The sequence below is a fragment of the Contarinia nasturtii genome, unplaced genomic scaffold, assembly GCF_009176525.2.
Source record: "Contarinia nasturtii isolate CC-2019 unplaced genomic scaffold, AAFC_CNas_1.1 Cnas_scaffold_695, whole genome shotgun sequence".
In the NCBI taxonomy this organism is placed as follows: Eukaryota; Metazoa; Arthropoda; class Insecta; order Diptera; family Cecidomyiidae; genus Contarinia; species Contarinia nasturtii.
Genome location: NW_022198046.1, coordinates 1,400,197 through 1,427,003, shown reverse-complemented (window position 1 = coordinate 1,427,003; position 26,807 = coordinate 1,400,197). Strand labels below are relative to the sequence as shown.

General features: G+C 33.4%; 1 protein-coding gene across 2 annotated transcripts in view; it reads left to right on the top strand.

Annotated features, from left to right (window-relative positions):
- The window catches only part of LOC116340600 (cytohesin-1-like), a 44,808-nt gene that overhangs the window by 16,628 nt on the left and 1,373 nt on the right, over positions 1-26,807 (top strand). The window contains exons 2-7 of one of the 2 annotated variants that reach the window (XM_031767180.1): positions 20,990-22,625; positions 22,786-22,909; positions 25,754-25,852; positions 25,959-26,058; positions 26,169-26,549; positions 26,680-26,791. In XM_031767180.1, the coding sequence (XP_031623040.1) occupies positions 21,561-22,625; positions 22,786-22,909; positions 25,754-25,852; positions 25,959-26,058; positions 26,169-26,549; positions 26,680-26,791 (1,881 nt within the window). In that variant the 5' untranslated portion in view covers positions 20,990-21,560. The remainder of the gene's footprint in view (positions 1-20,989; positions 22,626-22,785; positions 22,910-25,753; positions 25,853-25,958; positions 26,059-26,168; positions 26,550-26,679; positions 26,792-26,807) is intronic. The other variant, XM_031767181.1, reaches the window with a different exon arrangement.

Below are 26,807 nucleotides of genomic sequence, written 5' to 3'. Positions count from 1 at the left end.
GCCTACTTACATGTGTTTCTTATGTAAGTAGGCTGTTTTACCTTTGCGCTGTCTGTTTGTATATTTGGTTTTTGCTCACATAAATTTGTATTCGTCTTTTTGCAGAATATTCTGTATGTTATTGTTTTCTTCTTAGGCCGTCATTTGTGGAACAATCAGAATTATGAGGGGCTCAAATAAATTTGATTTAACCGCTTCCGAGCAAAATTTTTGCCGTTGTCGTGACACGATATCAACAAATTAGACTACCTTAATGTTTTATCGATAAATTAGACCAACTCTCAGGATTATGAAATACGAACCAAGCGCCTGTACAAAAATGTGTTTGAAAATCCATCAAAGTCAATGGATTATGAAATATTTGATTATGTTTTCTGTATCAAAACGGATGTTAACTTATTTATTGTTCGAGTCTCTCTTTCTCTTACTCTTTCTTTTGATGGGACAATCTCACTATTATACTATATTGGAAAAGTATATAATATTCTTTCTCTTTTTGACTGTCACACATCAACAATATTGATTGAAAAATTTACGTTGTTTTCGTTCATGTTATTGAACTGCAACAGCCATACGCCACACAAAGCATGTTTATGTCAGTGATGTGATGTGAATGGAAAATTTGTTGTTACCTTGGCTCACGCTTCGGGACATTAAATGAGAAGGGAAATTGTGTAAAATTGTGCGGATCATTTTTTTGAGTAAAAGTCTATATTTGCTCAGAATATTGAGATCGATTTCATCATCGACCAAATCTCTATGTAAACATGAAAATATTTGTGATTGAACTAAAGAATAGAAAAAGAATGTCAATTTTGGAACATGTCGCGTCCAAAAGGCTAAAGAACTTAGAAATTCTATGATATGTTTACATAAGGTCATTGTACAATTTTTTTTTCGTCGTGTTTGCTGAACTGAAAACAGTTTGGTTTGACAGATGAATAGAAGAATTTTGTGCACAAAAACGGTGCAAATCGTTCAGATGGAAATCCATGGCTTTCAATGCACGCTGACACAAAAGTCTGAGTATGCGAACTTCAACTGATGCTTATAAAATATGGAGAAAGACACTATTATAGTCGAACGTTAAAAAGTCATCTGCTTTTTAGTAAAGTACGTTTCATTTTGAAGTTATTGGATGTACCTTGTGCAGAGTCAGTTTGTACAGCCAAAATACATAAAAAAAACATCACTTGAGTTTGCACATAAAAATATTACCAACGAAAACTTCATAGAGAGAGAAAGTATAAGATGACTTTATTGAAAGTGAAAAACGGAGCGTCGTAAATTCAGTAAGATGCATGTGACACTTTGAATGCAAACAAGCATCAACACCAATTTACATGAAAATAAATCATCAAATTAACTTTTCCCTTCAGATTTGGATCTTTTCACATCACACTCTGTCCCAGCACATATATCATACATGGACGAAACTCGACATACGATTTCGCCATTTCAAACGGTGGGCGTATTTTTTTTTGGTTGACACTTCTTTGTCTATTTTCCGTGTTAGTTTCGAATTTTGGCGTTCCACAAGAAAGAAAAACTTTCGAAATAAAAACCGAACGGATAAGAAGGAAGAAAAATTGAAGATAGACGGAAAAAAGTTTTGCCACAGTTGGAATTTCAGAACATCAAATACTTCGAAAATTATTCGTAGAGACGCGTCCATGTCTCTGATCAATAAGAAACGCATCAACCAAACTTTTGTATTCCTCATGCATATTTTTGGTGATAAATGCTTTTGGGGAAATAGCGTGGTGGTTTTCTGAACAGTATTGATTCAAAGAGCTTTTGCTTGTTAATTTCGATCGAGACATTGTACGTTTCGTCTGTTCCCGTATGTAATAAAAGCCAAATACGCGTCACGAATTTTGGTTAAAATAAATGTTCAACATAATGCGTAGAAATAAGTTTCGCACGAACAATGAAAAGTCTTAGATGAAATGAACGTTTTTTCGGTTTGGGATCTTAGGCAACAATTTTATAATGGAATTTTTCCCAAAGAAATTAAGAGAAATGAAATCGCATTAAAGAGATTCCTCAAGTGAAAAAAAAAATCAGCATAGAATTTTCCTTTTGTTAAGATGTGGTATGTCTATCTATCTCTCACAAAATGCAAATGCCAAGACCCTTTTTTTCTTTGAATGTGTGTGATATTCAAACAGTTGCCACAACAATAATAATCTTTTTGGCAAATGTAAATTTATCGTTAAAATCGGTCACTTGCTGTTTTATCTCATTGTTGCGTTTCAATTGTTTTCCCTTGGAAAACGATACGAAGATGCGTTCATTGTAATAAGTCACACGCTACCCAAAATCTACTAAGATCCTTATCGTTGTTTATAGTCAACAAAAGATTCATTTTGTTAGATATTTTGATAGGTTGCACGTGTGTTGACTTGACTGCAAAACAAATTTCATACATCCTCTTTTCACTGAAGTTCTGTTTTTTCCGTACATTGATTGATATGTAATCCCTTTATATATACTCTGGTGAATCGGAGACTCAATTTTTATTCACACTCTAGAGCGCTTCAGATTTTTCATGCTTTCTCTGTGAACAATAATTTCACTGCTGAAACTTCGGTAGTCCCTTGTTTTTTTATCAAGTCGATCAAATTTTCTGACAGTTTTTTATTTGTTTGGGAAAAATTTCTCGCTTGACTTACATACCAACAAAACTTGTATACACTTGTAGCATGGTGTATATGTATTCACTTGTTCATCCCAAATAAATTGATATAAATTATGGTTGGTGTCAATGAAATGAGTTGAGATTTTGTTGCCGCCTGTGCTAGGTAGCATTTTTAAATCTAATTTTCGAACAAAAGGAGAAAAAACTTTATTTCATTTACTTTTTTCCTTGACCATTCTTTTTGATTTGGGTCACACTCATATATTGCAAAACATAATTTTAATGAAATTATTTTTTTCCATATCGATGAAGGCCACGCAAAAGGAAGATGGAAAAATACAAGTTACGACGAAGTTTTGTTGCCTCTGTGATTTAAATTGAAATTCTTTGGAGAATTTATAGCATGAAAATAAATCTGTATGCGATGCAAGCGAATAATTTTCAGGGTGATATATGAAATTTCATCACATCATCATTTTCAGTTTTTTTTTTCACATAAGAAAATTTAATTTCAAATGCAAAAAAACTCACTGAATGTCACCAATTTTCTAGACGGTTCTGACGAATCTATTTTTATTAAATGTAGAGTTGTGCACACAATTCTTTTCTGCTCCTTACAGTCTGAAAACTCACTCACACATTCGCCTTTACAAATTGCTTATTGGGTTGGATGTCGGTCGCTCGTGTTCCATTTTAAAACGTATTGCATGATATTTTGTCATGTATATTATTTATAAGCGATTACTTTGTAATTATTCGCGTGTGAAATGTAATTTAATGTTATAGAAAGAAAACAAAAATTTTTACCAGCGACGGTTCATTTCAGGTTCATCTAATCGAATTCATTTCAAAGAAAATTGAGTGAAGGGTTGAACATATGTTTTGAATCACTAAAAGGTGAGGTGGATGGCAACAATGTAGATTGGGCTGCTATGCACATGAAATCGGGCCATTTATTATTTGTTCAGTGACACAATCATGCAAAAACCAAATTGTCATGTGATCAAACCATGGAAAGGATGATTAATTGGAGGTGGATATCATTATTGTAAATGGATTTCATTTTAATGATAAAAAAAAAAAAATGAAAAAAAATCAACAATTTCCTCTCGTTTTTATTCATTAAAAAAGATTTTAATGGAAAAATGAAAAGGCATAGTAACAATTGAATCAATATTTAATTAAATTCAGTCTGCATTCAAAGGTTTTTTTTAAATGAAAAACCATTGTTTTTACTGTTCTTTATTCACATATTTCAATGCCAAAATCAGATAGCAAACAAAAATCTTCATTTCGAAACTGCTGATAAAAAAAACTCGCCATAAGTGGTGTTTCAAAGCCAACAGTAATAATTCAGTGATAGTCTGTTCGAGAGCTAATTTCCTGGAGTGTGCGGGCATATAGTTTTGCGAATCGTTAGCAGTACTTTATACAGTATGAGTTGCTATGTAAAAATAGGCGCAAAACTAAATAAAATTGTACTGTATAATGGGCGCTTGTTTTGGTTTGTGGCGTTGGCAAAGCAACTGTTTCAACAAGGATATTGGCAGGAAATTCAAAAGGGTATATATTTGCACATGTTTTGTATCATGGGATAAATTCAAATATTCCCATTTATGGTAGGCAGTTGTTCGATTTATCATGTAGTTTTAATTCTTTTTTAAAAAAGCAATTGATTCCTCATCAATGTAGGTTCACAGTCACGTCAGATCTCAATGTATTTTTGTATACTCCTAAAAAGCAACACATGGAGATTCTCTATTTTGTGAAGACTATCAAATTCACCAAATTCCATATCTGCTCTAAAAAGTAGTGAAATTGTGGGTTCGCTGAATCAAATTTCAATGGGTATTACCCATTTCTAATTGGAATTTCGATCTATATAATATGTTTATGTCTCGAATTCAAGATAGATTTTGGCGTTTAGTGGCTCAAATTTCAAATTACAGTTTTAAACTAAATAGTATATTAAATTCATTTCATTTCCTGAAATTTGTGAGATGGGTGGCAAACCCAAGTAAATTTATACATTCGAAACAATTTTCCGAAAAATTTATTCAATAGAATGAGCCAATGTCCTTGCTGATCATTTACACTTGGCTCCAGTATGTATGTGCATGTTCTGTGAGCATTTTGTGGGAGACCCATACTGTGAGTTCGTGTGAAAATGCCATACCAACATGCTCTGGTGTTTAAAGTGCGTACATTATATTTATGTGCATTTATGGGTGAGCTCGAAACTCATTATTGATTTAACGTTATACGCGGTCACTGCTTATAAACAAACCCACATTAAATATAGATGGTTAGTTGTGGTTTAGTTCTCTGTTTCTATCTCTTTTGCCATGGTGTTTGTCTTCAATTGCATTGTTGTTTGGTCATTTCTCAGTGTGCGCCTCCATCAACACCAAAAATAGAATTTCAATTTGTGCTTAGCATCCATACAATCCATTCTCCGGCAAAATGGAATTCATTGCAGCATTTAATCCATTGTTTTGAAGTGAAAAAAAACATGGCTTTGGATATGAGTGGGTGCACTCACTTTGTTATTGCAGCTGATATATGGGTTCTCGGTTCCGTTCTGCTTGAATTGTTGTGGATTGTGACCGCCTCTATTGCAATTGACGTTGTTTTTGTCGTCGTTGAAGTTCGAGTTGGATATTTAGTCTATTGATGAAGTTTAAATCGTAACCCAAACAATAAACAACACAACGGCTTTCGTTGCTCACTTTGTCCATGCCTTTATTTTAACACTGTGACGCAGATGCAGTCAATCGATATAGTCAAAGTCCTTTTGAGTGAGAATAAAAACCATTAAAGCCATAAATATTAAATTGTTATCAGGATGAGGCACGAGCTGTTGATTGATCTATATGTGACGCATTATTCGGGATTCATACAACTAGGTTCAATAAAAAAATGCTAAAACTCAACAGCCACGGTGGCATTTGTTTGCTTTGCAACATTTCAAATTTGAAACGAAATTTTTTTTTTATGAAAAAGATAATCGCTGCCGTATACGAAATTTTGCCGTCTACTTTTTTATGAGAAGATTATAAAAAGGCATTTCTATTTTTATCGATTATTTTTTTATGTGTGTGCATCTACGAAACTTTATTCCTTTTTAGAAAAACGTATTATTTTGAGTGTATGGATGGCTGCTATAGGACCCCACACTGTTCACATTAACTAAAAAGGCTACTTAAAAAAGGTTACAATAAAAAACCCAGCTCGTAAAAAAATTGATATCCACACACTTTTTGTGCTGATAAAGTGAGCATCAATTTAATTAAGTGCAATATAAAATGAATTAGTTTAATCGCTGGGAACGAATCATTTCTCTATTCTTCTGAACAGCAAACATCTTTATCGAAACGTATAAAAGTTTCTCTTCATTACATTAATTGGAATTTGAGATAAAGAGCGAAAGCATTTCTAAATGATTGAAAATGGTTTGCAGCGAGAGATGTGGGGAGGAAAAATCGGCAAAATTCCAAGGCACCATAAAAAACACGCGCAGCCATATTGGCAAAATGTGCGACGCCCTTAAACTTAAATCAAAGCATTTGTCGGAAGGAAGTGAACATTTATTTTGAACAAAAAGATCGTTTCCATGCCAGTGACTTGTAATCAGAATGTTATTGGCTTTGTATTGAAAATGTCAAAAAAACCGGACAAGAAATCTTTGTGTTCACTTCAAATTTCGATTCGATAATATGTGATGGAAGGAGACGTCCAATTCCGTACGAAAAGCGAAAGGCGTATAAATGTGTTTACAAGTTCAATATACTGTGGCATACAATGTAACATGCATTCCATTCAGAGTTCGCTTGGGGATCATAATTCGAATACCCGTTAAGATTGGCCAAAAAATAAATAACATAAGCCATTTTCATTCTCTCTTCTTTCATTCACCATTCACTCGCATAAGCTTTATAAGTTTGGCTTAATTTTAGTTTTATTTTTGCTTTTACAATGAACATGCAATACGTGGCAGAGTTTGTCTTGGTGCACACTTCATTCTAATAATTACAACGAACTCAACATGAGTCTGGTTTCCAAAAATGAAAATATTTTCGTATAACGACATAAAATTGAAGATAACCATCTAAAATAACCATTTCGAAAAGGGGAGCGTAAAATCCACCAAAAATTCCAGAGAGATAATAAAATTCTTCGAAAAAATGTGAATATGCGACAGTATGGATGGAGTTTACATTTTTGTTTCGTCGGTTTCGCGAATTGTTTGGAATTAAAGCGTTTAGTGCGGCGGAGAATAAAAAAGCCGCGTTAATTATTGCGACTTTTATATGAATGGAGAAGGAAGAAAATTGTAATGCGCTGCCATTGAAGTGCTCATGTCAGAGACCAGTACACAGCTTTACGACCAAATTGCAGTTATATGAAATGATTGTAATCAGTAAAGGTCATAATATGATTATTGTTTATGTCTCATTGCAAAAATGCATTTAAAGAATTTAAATTGAGGAAATGTGCCTTTACAAGTTCATATATTTATTCAATATTGCGAGCTATGAACTACTGCAATGTGCCTGGCACAGCCAAGTGTGACCATTTAAAAGGATAATAACTGCAATAATATTAATGGTCAAATTCTGAATAAATTCAGTGTATGTTTTCAGCTTTGTTCATGATTGTGTTTAATTGGAACACACGAGTTGTGTATTTAATATGATCATTATACTATGGGGTGATTAATCGTTAAAGACAGCAAAACAAAACTAAAAATTATAACATATGCACACACAATTTTGCACGAGCCATTCGTTTTTTCCGTTACAAATTTCATCACATCAGTCATTCTCAGAACCATACTTGAATAACAAATGTATATCACAATTTCAATTGCTGATAAAAGTTTTTTTTTATTTGTTTATTATAATAGCGATTTTGTGGAAACGAACAAACAAAATGTTTGTTATTGTATGATTTGTGGACTATGCTTCTGTGTTCATGTTATCAACTTCCTTCGTAATGGAAGACGCATAAAATACGTTTATTTGATAAAAATCAAAATGTACGAAGCATACAATTGTGACAACAAATGACCAGTCTCAGTTGACTCTATTCGAAAATTAGTGACTTTTGTACGCTCAAGTAAAATGTTGACCGCCACAACCATTTCCGTTCCATTGTGATAAATCTGTATTCAAATGCTATATATGCTGCGGCGCAGTTTGTTCAACTTTCTTTTAATGTCTCACATAAAAACCTGCCACATTTATTTCACTGAAATATGAAGAAAAAAAAATATTATGGTTTTATGGAGAAAGCTGGTACCAGATAACGCAAAAAAACACAAAAATGATAAATAAATAAATCGCACAAAATGGGCATAAAATGCGCGTGAAGAGAAAGAAACAAGAACAGACAAGAGAGAGAATAGTTAGCATTTAGTTTGATGTGAATAAAATGCGAAAATTACAAATAGAGAATAATAAATGAAGACAGTTCATTTTGCACTTTTTACAAGCGGTGAATTAATCTCTTTATTATTCAAATTTTTTTCGGAATGACATTAAAAATTCAGCTTCATGGTGAAGGGAACGCCGTGCATTTCACTCCTAAGAAATTGAATATGACAGTACTGCCTTCCACTTACGCTTCGCTTCATGCTGAAAAGTTTTGACTTGTCTGCAAAAAAAATCTTTTCTCTGATAATTTCATTAAGTTTTATTTATTTATCGCTGAGCTCGACAGTTCAGAGTCCGTGTTATAAACAACTCATGTAGCGCATGCTAATTTTCACTTGGGATGGTCAGAAAAAGAAAACCGAAAAAAAATAACTTACAGAGATTGAAATATAAAATTCAAAAGAGTATGTCTGTGAATGGTGCCAAAGCTCATTTATCTTAAGAATTTCTATTTTAAAGCTAGTCAAAAGATCGATCATTGTGAAGAAGCTACTAGATGTATCTTTCTCTTAAGAATTTTTTTTTTTTTTTGGAATAGTCATCACTTGAATGTGTGACTTTTTTCAATTTCGACATTAGTGAAAACGAAATGACAAAGAATTGTCTCTCTCTCGCACGCACTAAAGTGATTTTATCTGCTTCGAAAAATGAAGAAATGCGAAAAAAGATGCGAACCAAAATTCTAGATTCATGACGAGCAATGACTAACAGTCGAGCACACATACACCGCGTGAATGGTTAAAGTTGGTCCATTATGGCTTATCTTCTTTGCAGATGTTGTTGTATCACTTTTTCTGCCTTTATTATTTTAGAATCGCTATGTTTGTTCTTTTCAGCACTTATTTCTTGAGCAGTCGAGAAAAATATTTTCAGTAATTGTCATTCTTGTTGTCGCATGTTTTTCGGCGAAAGTCGTTTCTGGTGTGTGACAAAACCAGCACAACACCAGTAAAAAAAGATGGCCCGAATAATCACATTACCATTTCATCATACACTGTAGACATGCAAATATTCTGAACATGTGTTTTGTTTGTGCGATACGAGCCTTCCGTTTCTAGTGTGTTCTGCTGTTATGTTCTTGAATGGATCGATTGAGTAGCACACGGTGTGAATCGTTCGTATTTATGTGTAAATTATAATGTTTAACATTTGTGTCACGTTTATGGTGCTTTTGTGTTCGGCTATATATATATATATAGCTGAAGCATTTTTGGTGGTCGGCATCTTTCGCCTAACACCAGCAACTTAACGATCGCTGTTTTGTCTGCCAAAATGAGCCGACGCCTATTCTATGTATAAAAATGCATATTATATTTATCAAGAATTTTATTCACACACTATCCTGAATCGCACACCGAAACGCATGATGGCCACTTTTCGATGGCAAGCTAGTGACGTTTATGTAAACATCATGTCGAAGTGTAATAAGAAATGTGCTAGTGAACTTAACGACGTGTGTATGCCAAAGAAAAATGACATCAAAATAATCATACGCAAAAATGAACAAGTGTCTAGAATTTAAATTTAGATATTTTACGTCTTTTCTGCATTTGCGTAGGCGGAACATCGCGATGCCAACCGGAATAGTACTGTATATCTATCACATTTATTGCGTCATAATGTAGAAATTGCACGCACCACCCGCATTTTTAACTCAATTGAGTACCTCTATTTATACCTAATCGTGCCGCAACACCACCAAGGCCGGATATCCAGCCATTTTACCTTTTTTTTGTACAAAACCCATTGAATAAAACATCAAACCAGGAAGAAAAAAGTTTATACGATTTTCGCATCATTCAACGCCAACATCTAATAAGATGAATTCATATTTTTTATTCATGGTTTATGTGATTGTTTATTTATACATATGGAAAAACACTGCAGCGATGCTAAGGTTGTGCATGTTTTCCTAGTTTCAATCGACGTGAATTGTGTGGCGTATAAATTTATGTTGTGTCAGGCCAGCATATGCATGTGATTGGGATTGTATTTTATCGTCACGTTGAGCACTTTCATTGTATCACTAACAGCCACCCGAACACAAAAAAAAAACCGTATACATTCAACGCAAATGTAGTGGATGGGCTCATATGTGCATTTATAAGTACGCATTTTATAGAGCTCTTGAACTGTTCATTTTATTTCGCTTGAACATTTCACTTTAATGAAATGAAACCCTTTGCCATTATTTCTTCCTCTTCCGCCATTCATTCACAAAGCTTCACATAAACTCGAAAAACACTATTTTAATTCTCCAGTCAACGTTTCTTTTTTTGGAACACGTTAACATAGATAGAAAAAATTCGACTGAAAAAAATTCGAATAGATAAAGTTTTAATTTACATTTGAAGTATCGTGTGGATACTTTTTAAATGAAGCCAACAATAAATATAGCTTTTTTGGAATCACTTGAGCTCACACACAATTCAACATATAGTATTTTATCAGATCTCCTACAATACAATGTTACCTCCGGTGTTATGTTGGGCTTTTGAGGGCTCATCGCCAAAATTAAACCGCACACACAAAGACACGGTTCCGATGGTCTTTGATATTCAAATGAGATGGTATCCTCTGAGCCTCTATTATTATACGTTCGAATTGTGGACTTGATTGTCGCTTTTTGTTATTTGTACAAAAAAAAAAAAGAGCGAGCACAATTCTTGTTGTCCTTTTTTTTCATTCATCTTTTCCTGTTCTTTCTGTTGGCGAACATAAATGACATGTCCAAATGAAAAGAAAAAAAACCGCCATGTCAATTATGTGTTTTACATAATTTGTTAATATCTATTCAGAGAAATAACCTATTTTCAACCTAAAACATGTTTTTATTTACGGGCCTGTCTATTTTTTTGATATTTTGTGATGTTTATCTTTACTTCTGTGAATTCTTGTCTTGAATCTTGTGTGTACTTTCTCATTTCTTCTTTTATGCCATACATATTCGATCTTTGTAGCACATAATTTGCGTGAATGCTCCCGTTCCCGTTCTTTGAATCAAGTGCAATAAAATATAATAGGCACAAAGATGATTTGCTAAGAGATGACATAGATAAGACATTTTCTAATTTAAACGGAAAAGAAAACGCATTCACGTCGTTGCGGCATATTTTTCGTTGGCAGTTTATGTGTACACCATTATCGGGATTCTTATTTTTTTTATGTTGGGAAGAATCGATGAAGCGCTATGTGAATCTACGTGCACACATTTGAATCCATTAAATGGTGTCAAGATGTGTGATTTTCACTATGTTTGACGTGAGCTTGAGCTATATATGGCAAAGAGATAACGTTGCAATAGGACGGGCGGGGCAGATGAACCATAGCAGATACATAGCGCGATGTCATCGACGCAATTATAAGCTTCGAACATACTGATATTATTTACACTTGCCTTTTTTTTGCATCACTTTGATTAGAGCGTGTGACTTGGAATAAAATGAGTGGAAAAAAGCAACCCAACATAAAAACTGAACGAACATAGAGAATCAGACAAGAAATTGTTTATCGACATGGAAAACACGTTTTTTTAGGTTGATTTTATGTCTCTTGTTCCATCAAACCATTCACTCGGGTTGCTCAGGTTTATGTATCCATTCTTAGTAACGACAAAAACCTAGACAAAAACACTTTTTTAAAACTCTCACCTTTTACACTAATGACACACCGTTACAATGATTTTTTTTCTACTATTCTCATATATTCTTCTCGCCTTTTTTTTAAATCTCGCCATTTTCTGATTTTATTAATAGAGAACAAAATAACAGAAGGTTTCAATTTCCAACACAAAGTCTACAAAATTGGATATTTGAGAATGCGAAACGACCTTGCCTCTTACGAAAGGTAACTTGATTTAGGGTGCTAATAAAATCAGTTCGATTCTCACAATAAACGAGGAAAGATTTCATTTAACTTTCTTCATTTTGCCGTTGGGTTCAAATGTAAATGTAAACAAAGAATTCAAAACAAAAAAAAAACTTACACACATAAGTGTCGTGTTGTATTCACATTAAAATAGATAAGGATTATAATATTCAGCTGTTTCTACTACAGTTAATTAGCAAAATATATCGTTTGATATGGAAAAACTTTTGGCTTCAAGATTTTCTTTATGACGATTTCTTTGCCTTGATTTGCCATTTCTGCTCAGAAATACGAATAAAGCACGCACATCGCATGAAAAACACTTCATAAAAGATTATACCCTGCCATTTAAAAAACAATAACAACAATTTACATTTTATGTGTTTGTTCGCCTTTGATTAGAAATCTTACGACTTTCATTCCGCAGGCCTGATACGTAACAAGCGATAGCTTATCAAAATACACCTATGTAAAAAATCCTTTGCCATTTTGTCGGTGGCAAAACGATAGATTAATCATATCAATAGCAACGTCAGCTGTCGATATTTTCTTCGCAAAAACCTATAAGCTGAAATGAAAAGGAAAACATTCAATTTCCATATTATTTCTTTTTTTTTGTATCACTTTTGATATATTTTGACACGAATGAACATTGAGCAAAAGGTATGAATATGGCGGAAAATGGTTTCAATCGGAATATAAATGTGTCACATAAATCTGATGAAACACGAAGCGTTCAAATGATTATGACAGCGTTAGCAACACTAATGCAAGCATCAACATTGAGTTAAATGATCTACTTTAAGTGAATTTTTATCGGTGAAACGTCACTCAAACAATGTTACTAATTTTCTGCAACAAACACTTGTTTCCACATATTCATGTGAGTGGAAGTTCTATTTTTCACACACATTGCATAGTTTGCCAGCACAGGGAATTATCAAGTTCGCACACGATGTGCTTTTTTTGCTTCAAAAAAATAACAACATGTCAAGAAGCGTATATACCATGCATTACACTCGTGCTCAGATGATAGGTATTCGACTTGATAAGCATTTAAATTCTTGATATTCCAAGAATGCCGCACAGAGATGATTATTGAATATCATTCGCATACCTTACATAGTAGCACAAAAAAAAATGGCGCACGCAATTCCATTGAAATATAATGTAATCCGCAAAAACAACTGTGGGAAAAAAATTCGAGGCGGAAGTAAAGATTTATTCAATGGCATTCCACGTTTTCATTGCAGACTGGATTTTTTTTTTTTCATTTTGAACCAAGGTTTTTACAACAATTTATATAATGCTGTGCAAACAGATCGATAAATCCTTTTCCAGGATGTAGTAAAAATCGTCAACTATTGAATATTTCATTTTCTTTTCTTCTGGTAAAATTCAAGATATCGACACACTGATAAATTGCACGATAAAATCATTTGATTGGAGTGACTGTGCAAAGTCATTTATTTTGCTTAAACCATTTGGCAGATGGCGGCAAGTATAGAGGCAAAAAAATTAGTTTTCCAGGCGCGTTGAACGCTCTCCGATTTCTTTATCTTTTGTCATTTATTACTTTTACGGTGGCATGGTTTGAGATTATTATTAATTGATGCTAATACTTTCTTCCATTTTTGTGACTCAATGCCTTGCTCTTTTGAAAATACCCACTTCATTACTCATCAAAAACGGTCAACTTGTGCAAAATTTAAATGAAGCGTGACTTTATTGACAAATAAAACTTTTCAAATATTCATCGCCATCCTTGCAATACTTGAACAATAAATTAAAAAATCATTCATTCAAATAAGAGTGATTTATTTTCAAAATGATGCTTTCCACCAAAAATGCTATAATATTGAGTTGCGCGCAGAAGACTCAGAATAGTAAACAGTTGTTGAAATGGCTTCCACTTTGAAAAGTCATCAATAAAAGTGCCGGTCATTTTTTTTTTCATTTCGTAAACAGCCAGTATTTATAAGAGAAGATCAAATGAAAAAGACGTAGCAGTAGCAAAAAAAAAACTCACTCAACAAACTTTTCCAAACAGTTGTTTACTTTTTGTTTTCGATTGTATAATTTGGTGATGGACGAGAAATGAAGGACGACAGGCAAATACCAAAAAAAAAAGAATCAATCCAGAGACGGCCAAATTTTAATCAAACAACTTTCGTTTGTGAACTTACCATTTTTTCAGCAATGTTCATATACTTCCAGTGAACCGATTATGCTAAACAGGTATCGATAAATATTCAGAGAAATTTCAGTTGTCAATCCAATATCTATAACGAGCATTAAGAATTAGAAATAAGGTGCTCAAATGTGATTCAATTTCAACCTAATTACTTGACTCACAGCGTAATTACACCAAAATACGTGTACATATCTATGAATATGAATGGCTCTTTGAATTTCATTGAAGGGGGACAAAATCAAAGGCAAACAAAATCAAATACGTTCAATATTAAATATATAATTTATAGTACAGCGAAAAATGGGAACAGTGCAAATGATATAGATGTACTTATGGTAATAATGCACTGTGAATAGCCAAATAGCACATAATAATCAAGAGACCTATAACAGAAACATCAACAACAAAAAAACCAATAAAAGAAAATAGAGTATCACATAATGAAGGTTATTTGCGGTTGCTAACTTCAATGCGTGTACAGCAATTCGAGTGGTTTTGAAATATGTGGACATGCACATGTTTCCCAGTAATCTTTTTTTTCTATCTCGCTCTGTTTAATTGCTATCTATACTGAAGCACGTTCCACTCACCGCATTCTTTGGTATTTTAATTTACGGTCTTTATCATCAACATGATAATCACATATGGATATCCATTCGTTTCATTCCATGATATATTCAAAAACATTTACGCTGATAAGCGCTTCCACATTTAATTGAATGTTCTGTTATATAAATTGTGCTCAAGTAGTGTTTTGTGTGGTTGCCATTGAATCAAATGCACACACTACATAATACCACACCATCAAACGCATGTAAATTATATCTGGCTCTAACAATTATAGTATAAAACTACCAAAATTCAATTGAAATCAGAATAAATATGATTGCCAAAACAAACTGCCGTACATAGTGAAAACACATCGACACGTTTTTGCCATTTAAATTGCAATAAATTGCGCATTTTGTTATATAGAAATGTTTATCAGATGTACGCAAAATACAAAAATGACAAAAACAATTCATTTGCATGAATGGAAACAATTCCAGCAAACTAATTTTGGTTGTGAATAAATATATTTAATCACTTCATTTTATATTCATAAAATTTCACACTTAATGTCGACCAACCAAAATAGTTTGTCTGATATAAATAAGTGAGAACATTGCCCCCGACGCCATGCCGTTCATATCAAGAATATATGCAAATTTTACAATTCCATGAAAGTGAATTTCAGTCTGAAATAACATTTTTCCAGTTTTATTTTTGGCGCTCGTAATTGAAATTTTATCCAATGAAAACTTTAATTGTCACATTCGGCTCATTTGAATAAAGTCGTAAAAAGGAAATAAAAATTCAATGGAAGAGAAAACATCAAAAAGAGTATGCACGCTGACGAACCACACTTTTTTTTGCATTCAAAAGAAATTCTTTGAAATGAAGCGAAACCACCTGGTTTTCTATATTTATTTTATGTTGAGTCGGAATGTAAATGGAAAATGTGCTTCGCTTCATTTGTCATAATGGAATTTACCACCGGGTTGCTATAATGCATTCAGTGTGCGCCTTTTCAACATGAACTTAATCGAATGTAATTTGATCGAAACGGTGAATGCAAATATTCGAAACCGGATGATTGAAGAAATGCATTTCAACACGACATACGAACGCAAATGTTCTCACAAAATCAAATCGAAAGCATGACGTGGATTTGATACGCTTTGATAACAACGAATTCCAAAGTCAAGCCAATATAATTTAATTGAACTGAAGAAAGCATCAATTGATGCACGGTTTTCGCAACGTGGCAATTTTAGATTAAATATGTACAGGTACACATAACAAACATGAAAACTTAAGTTACATGTTTGATCTTGTATAGTATAAATAAAATAATTCGCCGTTAACATGATATTTGTAGGTAAATTAGTGTGATCAGATATCGATTAACTAGCCGCAAAGGGTATTGGAGTGTAGAAATTGCAATAGTGTATGCGAACACATAATAGTAGGGACATAAAATTTTGATTTGGCTTCAATATCAACATTTTTAATTGAGTAACGTTTCATTGATGTCTCTATTCTCGAGATTGGCACACAATTCAATTTTGTGCACTAGATGAGAATTATAATTCGATAGTGTCGAACAATCTCTGTTGAAATTCAGATCCAAGTCGTAATATTTGAAAATCTATAGTATCGATGTGTATGCACCATGAAATAACAATCACATGGTTGTAATGAATGAATTCGGCATTGCGGCGGAACGTTGTCATCCTGTTGTTAGCGCTTCAAAATTCATTTGCATATGTATGACTTAATCTGTGCTCATTTAATTCATCGCACAGTGTAAATCAAGTATATCAAGTTCGCTATGGCTTTTGATTCCATGCACAATGGATTCAATATTCAGACCCAACATACATAGACTAACCCACCCAGTTTTTCGTGTTACTAGAGGATTCTGAAGATCCAAATTCATTTGTTTTATAACGTGTGCAACGCATACACCAAATTTGTTGCAGTTGACAAAACAAAGACAATTCCATTCGAGAAGTGCATGCATTTATTACAATCTTCATGCAATTTGTATATTTAGTTTATGCAAATATGGAGACAAATCAGATTCTGTGACAATGTACACAAAATCTCCAAATGAAATATAAATTATTTTTCAGCAATAGAATTTCGAATCGGTATTACAACAGTTTTGTAAATATTCAGTGTTATTTCAAGCGTATTGTGAGAAATTTAAATTCACAGATGTCACACCTATGTTCAGAAGCAATTTCCAACCATCCACAGCACAATAATACAAAAAAATAAAATGTCTTACATCCGTAAGATGAACTTTTCCGCACTGTGATCCACGACATGCATTTATTACAAATCTTTTACTCAAATAATTCACGAGAAAACTAAATCTGACATTAGTTTTAGATAAAAATAATTTTCGAAGCACTTTTCTTACAAAAACTACTAAAGATGGGAATTTTTGTATCGGAGCCATGCCTATATGATATCGTAATCATGTGAAAATTTGCAGAGGTTATTTTTTTCACAAAAAGTTAATATTCTGAAAGTTTGAAGAAATTTCAATGCATATTAAGGGTACTTCCCATACAAAATTTCGTTTTAGAGCGAAAAATCCAAAATTTTGTTGGGGAGGTGCCCCTAATATGCGTTGAAATGTCTTCAAACTTTCGGAATGGTATTTATGTGTGATAAAAATAACCTGTGCAAAGTTTCAGCTCATTACGATATCATACAGGCATGGCTTCCATACAAAAATCCAAATTTTTTGAAATTTTTGTATGAAAAGTGTGTCGAAAATGAATTGTATCGCAAAACTAACGTCATATTCGGTTTTCTCGTACCCAAAAACTCCCCAATACACATTTTTGAGTGTTTAGGAATACATTAAATATCACTTTTGGAAGAAAAATTGAATTTTTCCCATGGATGGACATGGGCATCACACCAGACATGACACTTTACCCTGTCAACCAAAGTCGCTCAAAATCTAATGGTTTCTATTCCTCGGCACCCCCAATCATCCTGTGAAGTCAGATTTTGAATTACTTTTCTTGTTTGAAAGTTATCGTGTTAACAAATTTTTGCGTACAGGGTACAGCGTACAGGGTACAGGGTACGCACATACATTCGGACATCGAAAAAACGCTAGATTCGTATTCCTTGGCCCCAAAAACACCCAGAAAACACATTTTTGATGGGTGTTAATTTTTCGACCGATTCCAATACTTTACCTTACACACTAGGTGTGTGCGGAAAAGTAAAAAACGCTTTTCAAAGCATGGTTCACAGAATGAGCATAATAAAAGGTACCGAATCACTGTTATTTTCAACAACTGAATGCGAAACTCATTTTTCGCATTCAGATATTTTATCAAAACGTCTGTATTTGATGTGAAAGTAATGAGTTTTTCGGAGTGTTGACGTTGCTGCAACCGTCATTTTTCACAGCAATTAACGCAAATGAGTTGTCCGTTCTTCTACAGGTGAGCGAAGGATTTTCACATTTAATCTTTTTAAATCGTCTCCAAACCCAATCTGTGGATTGCTAACGTTCTCAGGGACACTGAAATGACGCATTTCGTTATATTACGATCAAAATATTTTATCATGCTCGGCATATACATATATATTCGAACATAACTAGGGAAGTAACGATAAGTCTCAACATTATTTTAAAATGACGAACTTTAGCCACACTAAACCTTACCATTTGCATAGATTTTACAATGGACGCTTTCTGATTAAATTCGATTTGTCAAAGTAGCCCATTGCTTAAAGTGTAATAATCAAATGTAAAACTATCCTATAACTCGGATTTCAGTCTTTCCGGATTATGAACGATGCGAAGGTTTTATGTCATCTTATTTGCATACATTTACTTTGATCGTCCATTTGGTCCGAATGTTCTTCAAATGTTTTGCTAATTCTACTGTGTTTCCAAAAGCCACCTAAATAGTCGAACATTTGCATGGATACAACCATTTCGAAATAGATATTCGTAGATAAAGAGGCCCTCTTATTTAATCCTTCGACCTTCAGCAGTTAATTATAATGATATAATTCATTGAATCACCTACCGGTACGCGGTACATTGTTGTTTGGGTAAAATGCGAATTCTCCACGAATCGTAAACAAAACACTCCCCAAAATAAAGATATCTTTTGATTACACTGAGAGACGGAAATGTGCTCGTCGACAAATAAAAACTAAATAAATGTCATTTACGTGACCCTTTTTGCGCTTCATCAACGATTTTTTTTTTTCAACTAAAACGTGCACACTTTTCGCACGAACGCAGCCATATTTGAACTCTTGAAAGATGAACGCTAACCCGTTAGCCAAAAATAAATGCGATAAATATCGATTTTCTTCAGTCAACCTTTGTTCCTTTCACTTTCATTTAGTTATTCGGTATGAGTCAACTGTTACCATTTGAAACATCGCAATGAGTATTGACTTTTTCAAAGATATTGATTTTTCTTTTGCAATCACTGTATAAATTATGCATGAACAAATGAAAATTAAACGAAAAAAAAAATGTTGGCCGGAAAATGAAAATTCCGCCCAATCAAACTATGTATCCTTTATCATCAATGTGCTGATTCATTTATTTGGGATGAATAACTATTGCAAAGTATCTAGCCAAAACTTCCATCATACGCAAACAGAAACTTAATTTCGATTTCGTGAAAACAGTATTCCGAAGCCAACGAAACAATTCTAGTAAAGAAGAAAACTACCACAGCAAATAAATGTACTTCAATGAAAGTCGTACACATTCCATCTTTCCGACTGAATTGAGTTACTCAATCGAAATCCTATGCTTCAAACAATGCTCTAATTCAATTATCTCAAAGTATAGTTCAGAGAGTCATGCAAAGAATTCAACAAAGAAGCTGACATAATTTGAAATTATTTATGAATCTGATTCGTGATCAGAAAATTGAGAGAAAAACCGCATTTAGCTTGAGAAACGAACATGCTTTTGCAAATGCACATTGTTCAAATAAATCCCGGTTACTATGCCAATACGATTACTGATTGACAGTAGCATCGAAATTTCATTAAAAGTTACTTTGCCACTGTCAAAGTTTAGGAACCCATACATGGGATTAGATTTCTTTTAAATTCGACTTTTCTTTTCGAATTAAATTTCTGTGGAAATGGATGCTAATGCTGTCTTTTGTAAGCTAGAGAATTGGCAATGTGAAATTAATTTACTTTAAAAAGTTTGGAAGCGAATTAAAGATGGAATTTTACATTCAAAGAACTTTCGCTTCATTTAAATGCTCAAGTTCGATTGTTACATCTTTATCGAGACATAATACACCAATTGACCCTCCATTTTATAAGTGACTCATACCAATCGATTTAAAAAACCGCATACACACGTACTTAAAAACAATATAAAAGTAATTTTATTCCAGAAACATTGCACCCATAACAAACGTTCGCTGTGAAGCTTGTTCATGTTGATGATTCAACTTCTTCTCGTCGAATACGATAAAACAGAAAAAATAACAACAAAAAACAATTGAATTGTGTCGATGTGCATGATTTTCTCATTTAAATGTAAAAATATTACTTGCGGTGTCTGAAAGATTTAACAAAATGAAAAAAAAGCATTTTTATACTTCTAAGCGATAGAGAGAATGTCAATATTTTTATAATATTCATCGTCTTATCCATACAAAGAATATGTACACCATTTTGAACTGGAATTTTACTAAGGATTTACTGCGTTGCATTGTTTGACTTTTTTCTGTCGAAGAAAGTAAAATACTTTGGAATTTTTCCACATCTTTTTCGTCTGGCATCTACTTGCATCTTTCGAACGGAAGTTGGTGAACTTTCCAAAATGATGATAAAGTATGTTTATTTACTATCTACTTTTGGCAAATGCTTGAGATGAATAAATCATCTAATAAAACACCTGACCAAATAGCTCAATATTTTACCTAAAATGGAACAATCATTTCGAAATTCCATAAGAATTCTTTTTAGCTCGCAACACGTCTGTGTTATGAACGTAAAATAAGTTTGAATTAAATCGGCATATGATTCGACATATTTTTACGAAGAAAAAGAGTGATACGGTGGGCAATATGCATACCACAATGAATCATCGATTTAAGTTAAAATTCACAATGCTGCTCATGTTTACATGGTACAGGGTGGCCCTGTTTACTCCAAACAATAGATTTGCAATCGTCATTTGGTATAATAATCGGAATGGAAACCACATACGAGAAATTCACACAACCATTTTGATAACGAATTATAATATCAATATTATCTTGTCTGTTCTGAATGTAGCCGAGACTGATTGAAACACGTTGGCTGTCGAAGAAAACGCCTTAGTCAGCGTACGAGTCATTTATTAAATATATAGTCAACACACTGAAGCAATTACTAGTAACGTGAAAGATAAACGTCGTACAGAGATACATTGAGTACAGCATAAACAGCAAACGATAGCGACGCAAACGACAATGTACAAACAAATAAACATGTGAATTGAATGGAATGACTAATAAATGACAAATAATGAAAAGGTTTATAAAGCACGAGACAAGCATCGTTCTACAATAACGTGCCAGTTTGCATTTTATACACAATTTTCTCTTATGACGTAATGAAGCGTTTTTTATGTTGAAAAGAAGGAATTGAAAAATTTGAACATGACAGAACATATTCAATTAGACGTGCAATAATACGACGACGAGTTTTCAATTTAATTGGACGATATATTTATATATTTCTATATAGCTGCTAAAGAGAAAAAGATAAAATCAAAGTGAAACTAAAATTACATCCGGAAGCAATTTGCTAAAAGTCATAATATTTATATAATCAAGAAGAAAAAAGAAAATAAAACGGCATTATCATGTCAACGGAACGGAAACCGAGTGTTTCCACGTGGTTTTCATCGTTGCGACGACAACCAAAACCGAAGAAAGTGTTAGCGTCAAAGAAGCATTTGCAAAAAAGTTGCGTTGACTTATCATCGATACCGAACGATGTGAAATCATTGCCAGCATCTGTTACAAATAGTCCAAAACTGAAAAATGGTTTCTTTCGTGATAATTATTTCTGTTTATCGCCATTAAAGTCGTTGGCCAATGGAACGAAATCGAATTCACTTGATTCGAATGATGCACCAAAATCACCACAACCACCGAATACATCGTTGAAATCGCGCACATATAGCATTACAAGCAATCGAAGTAATGGCAGTTCAAGCAGCTCATGCAATGAATCGAATAAAGGCCAAACGATAACAACAATAACAAAAGTCACTACAAAAACCACTATGATCACAACAGCATCGTCGAACGCAACAAATAATCGTATCAATCGTATCGGCACTATATTCGACGACGATGGCCAATTAATCACCAATTTAGATGTATACAAAAATTATGCGAATAGTTTTCGAAGTAACATCATTAAAAATGACAGTGCAAGCAGTTGTAGCAGTGGTAGTCAACCAAATATAGTTTTTAATAATAACAGCGTCTCGCAATCGAATAATTACAGCGCAACAACGGTTCGATTTGATGACACTGTCGCCGACAAATGTCATGTGGATACTGATGCAAAGACAAAGGGAAAAACAGCATTTAGTTATATTAGTGTTGGTGATAACGATAGCGGTACATCGTGTAAAAAAAGTGCCAGTATCAATAGCATTACGAATCGTCAACCGTTCAAATCGAGCAGCTTGAATTTAGACGATGACATTGAATTTATTGACACTTCATCTAGTCTTAGTGATATCGGCGGCAGTGGTGGTATTGAAAGCAACTTTGGTTCACTTGAAAATACTAGCATGTATTTTAATACTTTGCCAAAATTACCAAAATCATGTGCAACATGTAAAACACAACAACAACAGCAGAAACAACAGTCGAAATCGAAGTCCGACTGGAATATTAGCGTTCATAGAAAGGTACATTCATTCAAAAATTCAATATTTTTTCTTAATCGTTCATCGACACAAGCAAACAGAACCAGACATCTTTGTTATTTAAATTTTTTCACATCTTCATCGCTTTTGAAATTCCGTCAAATTAATTTATATTTTCTGTCTGTTGTTTTGAAATGCGCAGCAAATCAAGGATGAGCTATGTGAAGTTATGGATGCATTAGACTTACAAGAAGACTGCAAACATTCCAATAAAGATAAGCAGATGTCAATTGGCCGAAAGAAATTCAATATGGACCCGAAGAAAGGTATGAACATTTTTTAAAAAGATTTTATCTTGGCGAAGATTGAACGAAACACTAATTTTAGATCATAATATTGACATCGAATTATATCATGATCTGTATAGAAGATATGAAACGAATTTCAATTAAATTTCACGCGAATGAATTGTGTATTTTGGCTCAAAGTGCTTTCAACTGAATGCAAACAATCATCGCGCTTACACAATAAAATCTCTTATGACATAAACAATCCAATTGCTTTAAATTGCTCTATTGAAATAAAAGTAGCAGGTCGGTGATTCGTGGCTTTCTTCTTCAATGAAGCAACAATATTTATGCAGCCGAAAATTGATTATTTTTCTCTTGCATTTGGGTTCTCTTTTGTCATTTCAAGCGTCTAATATAAATTGAGTTTCATAGCTCACTTTTTTCTTCTCGTATATACACCACTTTTTCTATCTATCTTTCTCTCTTTTCAACCAATGTGACGCATGGCTAAAACAACGAACGGTACTGGCTGTGTTGTAAAAACGATATATTTAGCATCTTACGACCGTATCGCAGAATGCGCAAAAATATTTGAAATGATTGCTCGCATTTCAATGTATTAGTTTGTATTGGTATGAGAAGCTTCTTCACACACAAAATACTCTCTAACTCAAAATAGATGCGAGCGTCGTAGTAGAAAAAAGAAATAAAACAACGTCATTCTTTGTCCGCATTTACATAGCTACTAGATTAAAAATAAGCCAGTGGTCGTTAGGATGAATTGAAGACGACGCAAAAACATGATCAAATTCCTTTGTTGATGAGATTTACTGCACACGAAGCGTATGTGTCTGTGTTTTGTGCGATTAAAATTTTGGCATCAAATTTTGTATACACCGACCGTATAAATTAATGATTCTCGCTCAATTTCTATTATAATTATGTGCTTAAAAAATAAAATCCACAGACTCTAGCAGAAAATATTCAATATTTTACTTTGAAATATTCTTATTTCATATTGATGAACATTTGTTTATGTGAATGGACAGGACCATGAATACATTTATCTTTATAAACATTGTGTTTTACTTGTCAGAGTGAAAATAACGAAAATGCCTATAGTAAATGACATAGAACAACACACGGCATTGCGTCACGCTTTGAACTCTCCAATTCGATATTATTTACATTTACGAAACGTGTTAACTGACAAATGCCCAACACAATTTAGCTAACCAGTCGTTACAATGTGGACAACAGTGTCTAATTGATGTCATTTTGTATCATGTTTACGATGTACTATTAATCAAACTCATGATATCACACATATCTATCAATCTCATTGGATTTTTAAATTAAAAACTCTAGTTCAACATATTTATTTATTTATTTGTTGTGTTTTTGTGGTCGTGGAGAGAGAAAGAATTCGTTGGGAAATTTGGTTTAATCTTTTGATGCGTTGTAAAGTACAGTAAAACCTCTCCATAATGGAATCGCTTCGGATGATTTTTTTTCCACTATCGAGAGGTAAATTTTCCTCTATACGGAGGTTCATTGGCAATATTTCCATGTGGAAAATATTCTCACTATCGACAGGCTGGTCGCTTATGTAGGGGATCACTTGTTGGGAGATTTTACTACAATCCAAAGTACAACGATGACAAGCAAAGGTGACAGCAGCGTCATTGGTGCGGTTTTTACGGGATGCCAACGAAACAAAAATTGGCACAATTTTGGTTCGCCTAATATAAACGCAATGAAGTTATTGCTTTGCCTAGATATCATTGTCATGATGCTTTGCTGTAATATGTCAAGATTTGAAACGGAACTGAAAAAGTAATCAACCAAAACAGACCTCATCAGTCGTATGGTTTTTCTCGTAACCCCATAGCCATTAAAAAAATTGGTTTAAAACCAATGACCGGCCCGATACACCTGTCAATCATTATAATAAACATATCCGAATGTAATATATATCCATGTCAGTTAAACCACAACACTAATTTCCATATTAACGAAAATTTTACCCATCAAATCCTCCAATTTCACATCGAATTCCCAAATCTCATTCGGAAGCGATAATAATCTCTGCTGCCTACATGCAGTTATAAATGTATAATATTTTGTTTCGCTTTAGTCAACTGGATTATTTATACGAACACACCATGTCTAGAGCATTTGTATTCAATGTTTTCACACCAAATTGCTATCCTATGGTTTCGGTCTTTTCTCAAAAAAAAAAAAAAAAAATCATTCTCAATTTTCATATCCGTTACGCTCTTGATTTACATACTGAATCACAAACACCGAAACTTTATACCATCATATTGCATAATCTATGAGCGAATAAAAATTTAATGAGAAAAGATGCGGTTCGCTTTTATTATGTCATTGCAGTTGATCAGAAGTGTTTGTACTTGTACAACACAGAATCACTTTAAGCATTTTATGATAAAAGAAGAAGAAATTAAGAGTCCGGTCGGTATTTCATTGATTTTTTCCTTGAGCGTAAATTATTTACTTCCTTATCAATTATTATTCATGCAATCGTCTTCTACGAAAATCAAGTTTCTTTTTCCTATGTAAATTGAATGCTATTTTTGTCATTGAATAAACTATTTATATTTGAATAAAGCTGCAAATAAGTAAAAGATTTATGAAACGTTTTCGGAAGTAGTAAATGTTATGATTTCATTTAAATTATTTGAAAATTAACTCGGATAATAGTGAAACACTGTGTGTCATTCATTGTGGCATCAGCTTATGTTTATGGCATTCAATATAGAATCTGTGTATGACAGCCTGTGTTGTTGCATTAACGTTATACTTTTGTACTCATTTTGATGACATTATATTTAATGGGTTTTATTCAATTCACAGGCATAGAGTACTTGTGTGAAAACAATCTGCTCCAAATGGACGCAAGCGACGTTGCCCATTTCTTATACAAAGGCGAAGGTTTGAATAAAACCGCTATCGGTAAGTTCCATCATAATTCATGTGGGAAGAATTGACGATTGTTTCAATTCTCGTATTGCGCATCACCAATATTAACATAATAATAAATATTCGGTTTTTATTCCAGGCGATTATCTCGGTGAAAAAAATGACTTCAACGAACAGGTTCTGAAGGCATTTGTTGATTTGCATGACTTTACCAATCTCATTTTGGTGCAGGCTTTAAGGTAACAATAAACTGGCAACTTATCTTAAAACTTGTTTTGTTTCAAGAATGTTTTGTTTTGAACTAACAAATGAATCTGGTGTTTTTTTCCTTCATAATTCATGTCTGTAGACAATTTCTTTGGTCGTTTCGTTTGCCGGGCGAAGCACAAAAGATTGATCGAATGATGGAATGTTTTGCACAGCGCTATTGTCAATTAAATACGGATATATTCACAAATACGGATACATGTTATGTACTTAGTTTTGCCATAATCATGTTAAATACATCATTGCACAATCCATCCGTTAAGGATAAGCCAAGTGTTGAGCAATTTATTTCAATGAATCGTGGTATCAATAATGGCGGCGATTTACCACGTGAATTACTGGTATCATTGTATGAGTCAATACGAACCGAACCATTTAAAATACCACAAGACGATGGCAACGATTTAATGCACACCTTCTTCAATCCCGACAAGGAGGGATGGTTGTGGAAACAAGGCGGCAGGTAAATTACCAATTATCTACATAATGTTGTTATGCAATTTTATGTTGGATTACATTTTAAACTTGTAAAATTGCTTTAAATTCAAATCGAATTAACTAACGTCTTAATTGCATTTTTCATCTTATGCCAGATACAAATCGTGGAAACGAAGATGGTTCATTTTGAATGACAATTGCTTATATTACTTCGAATACACAACCGACAAAGAGCCAAGAGGCATTATTCCATTAGAAAATATTTTGGTAAATATATCTTGTT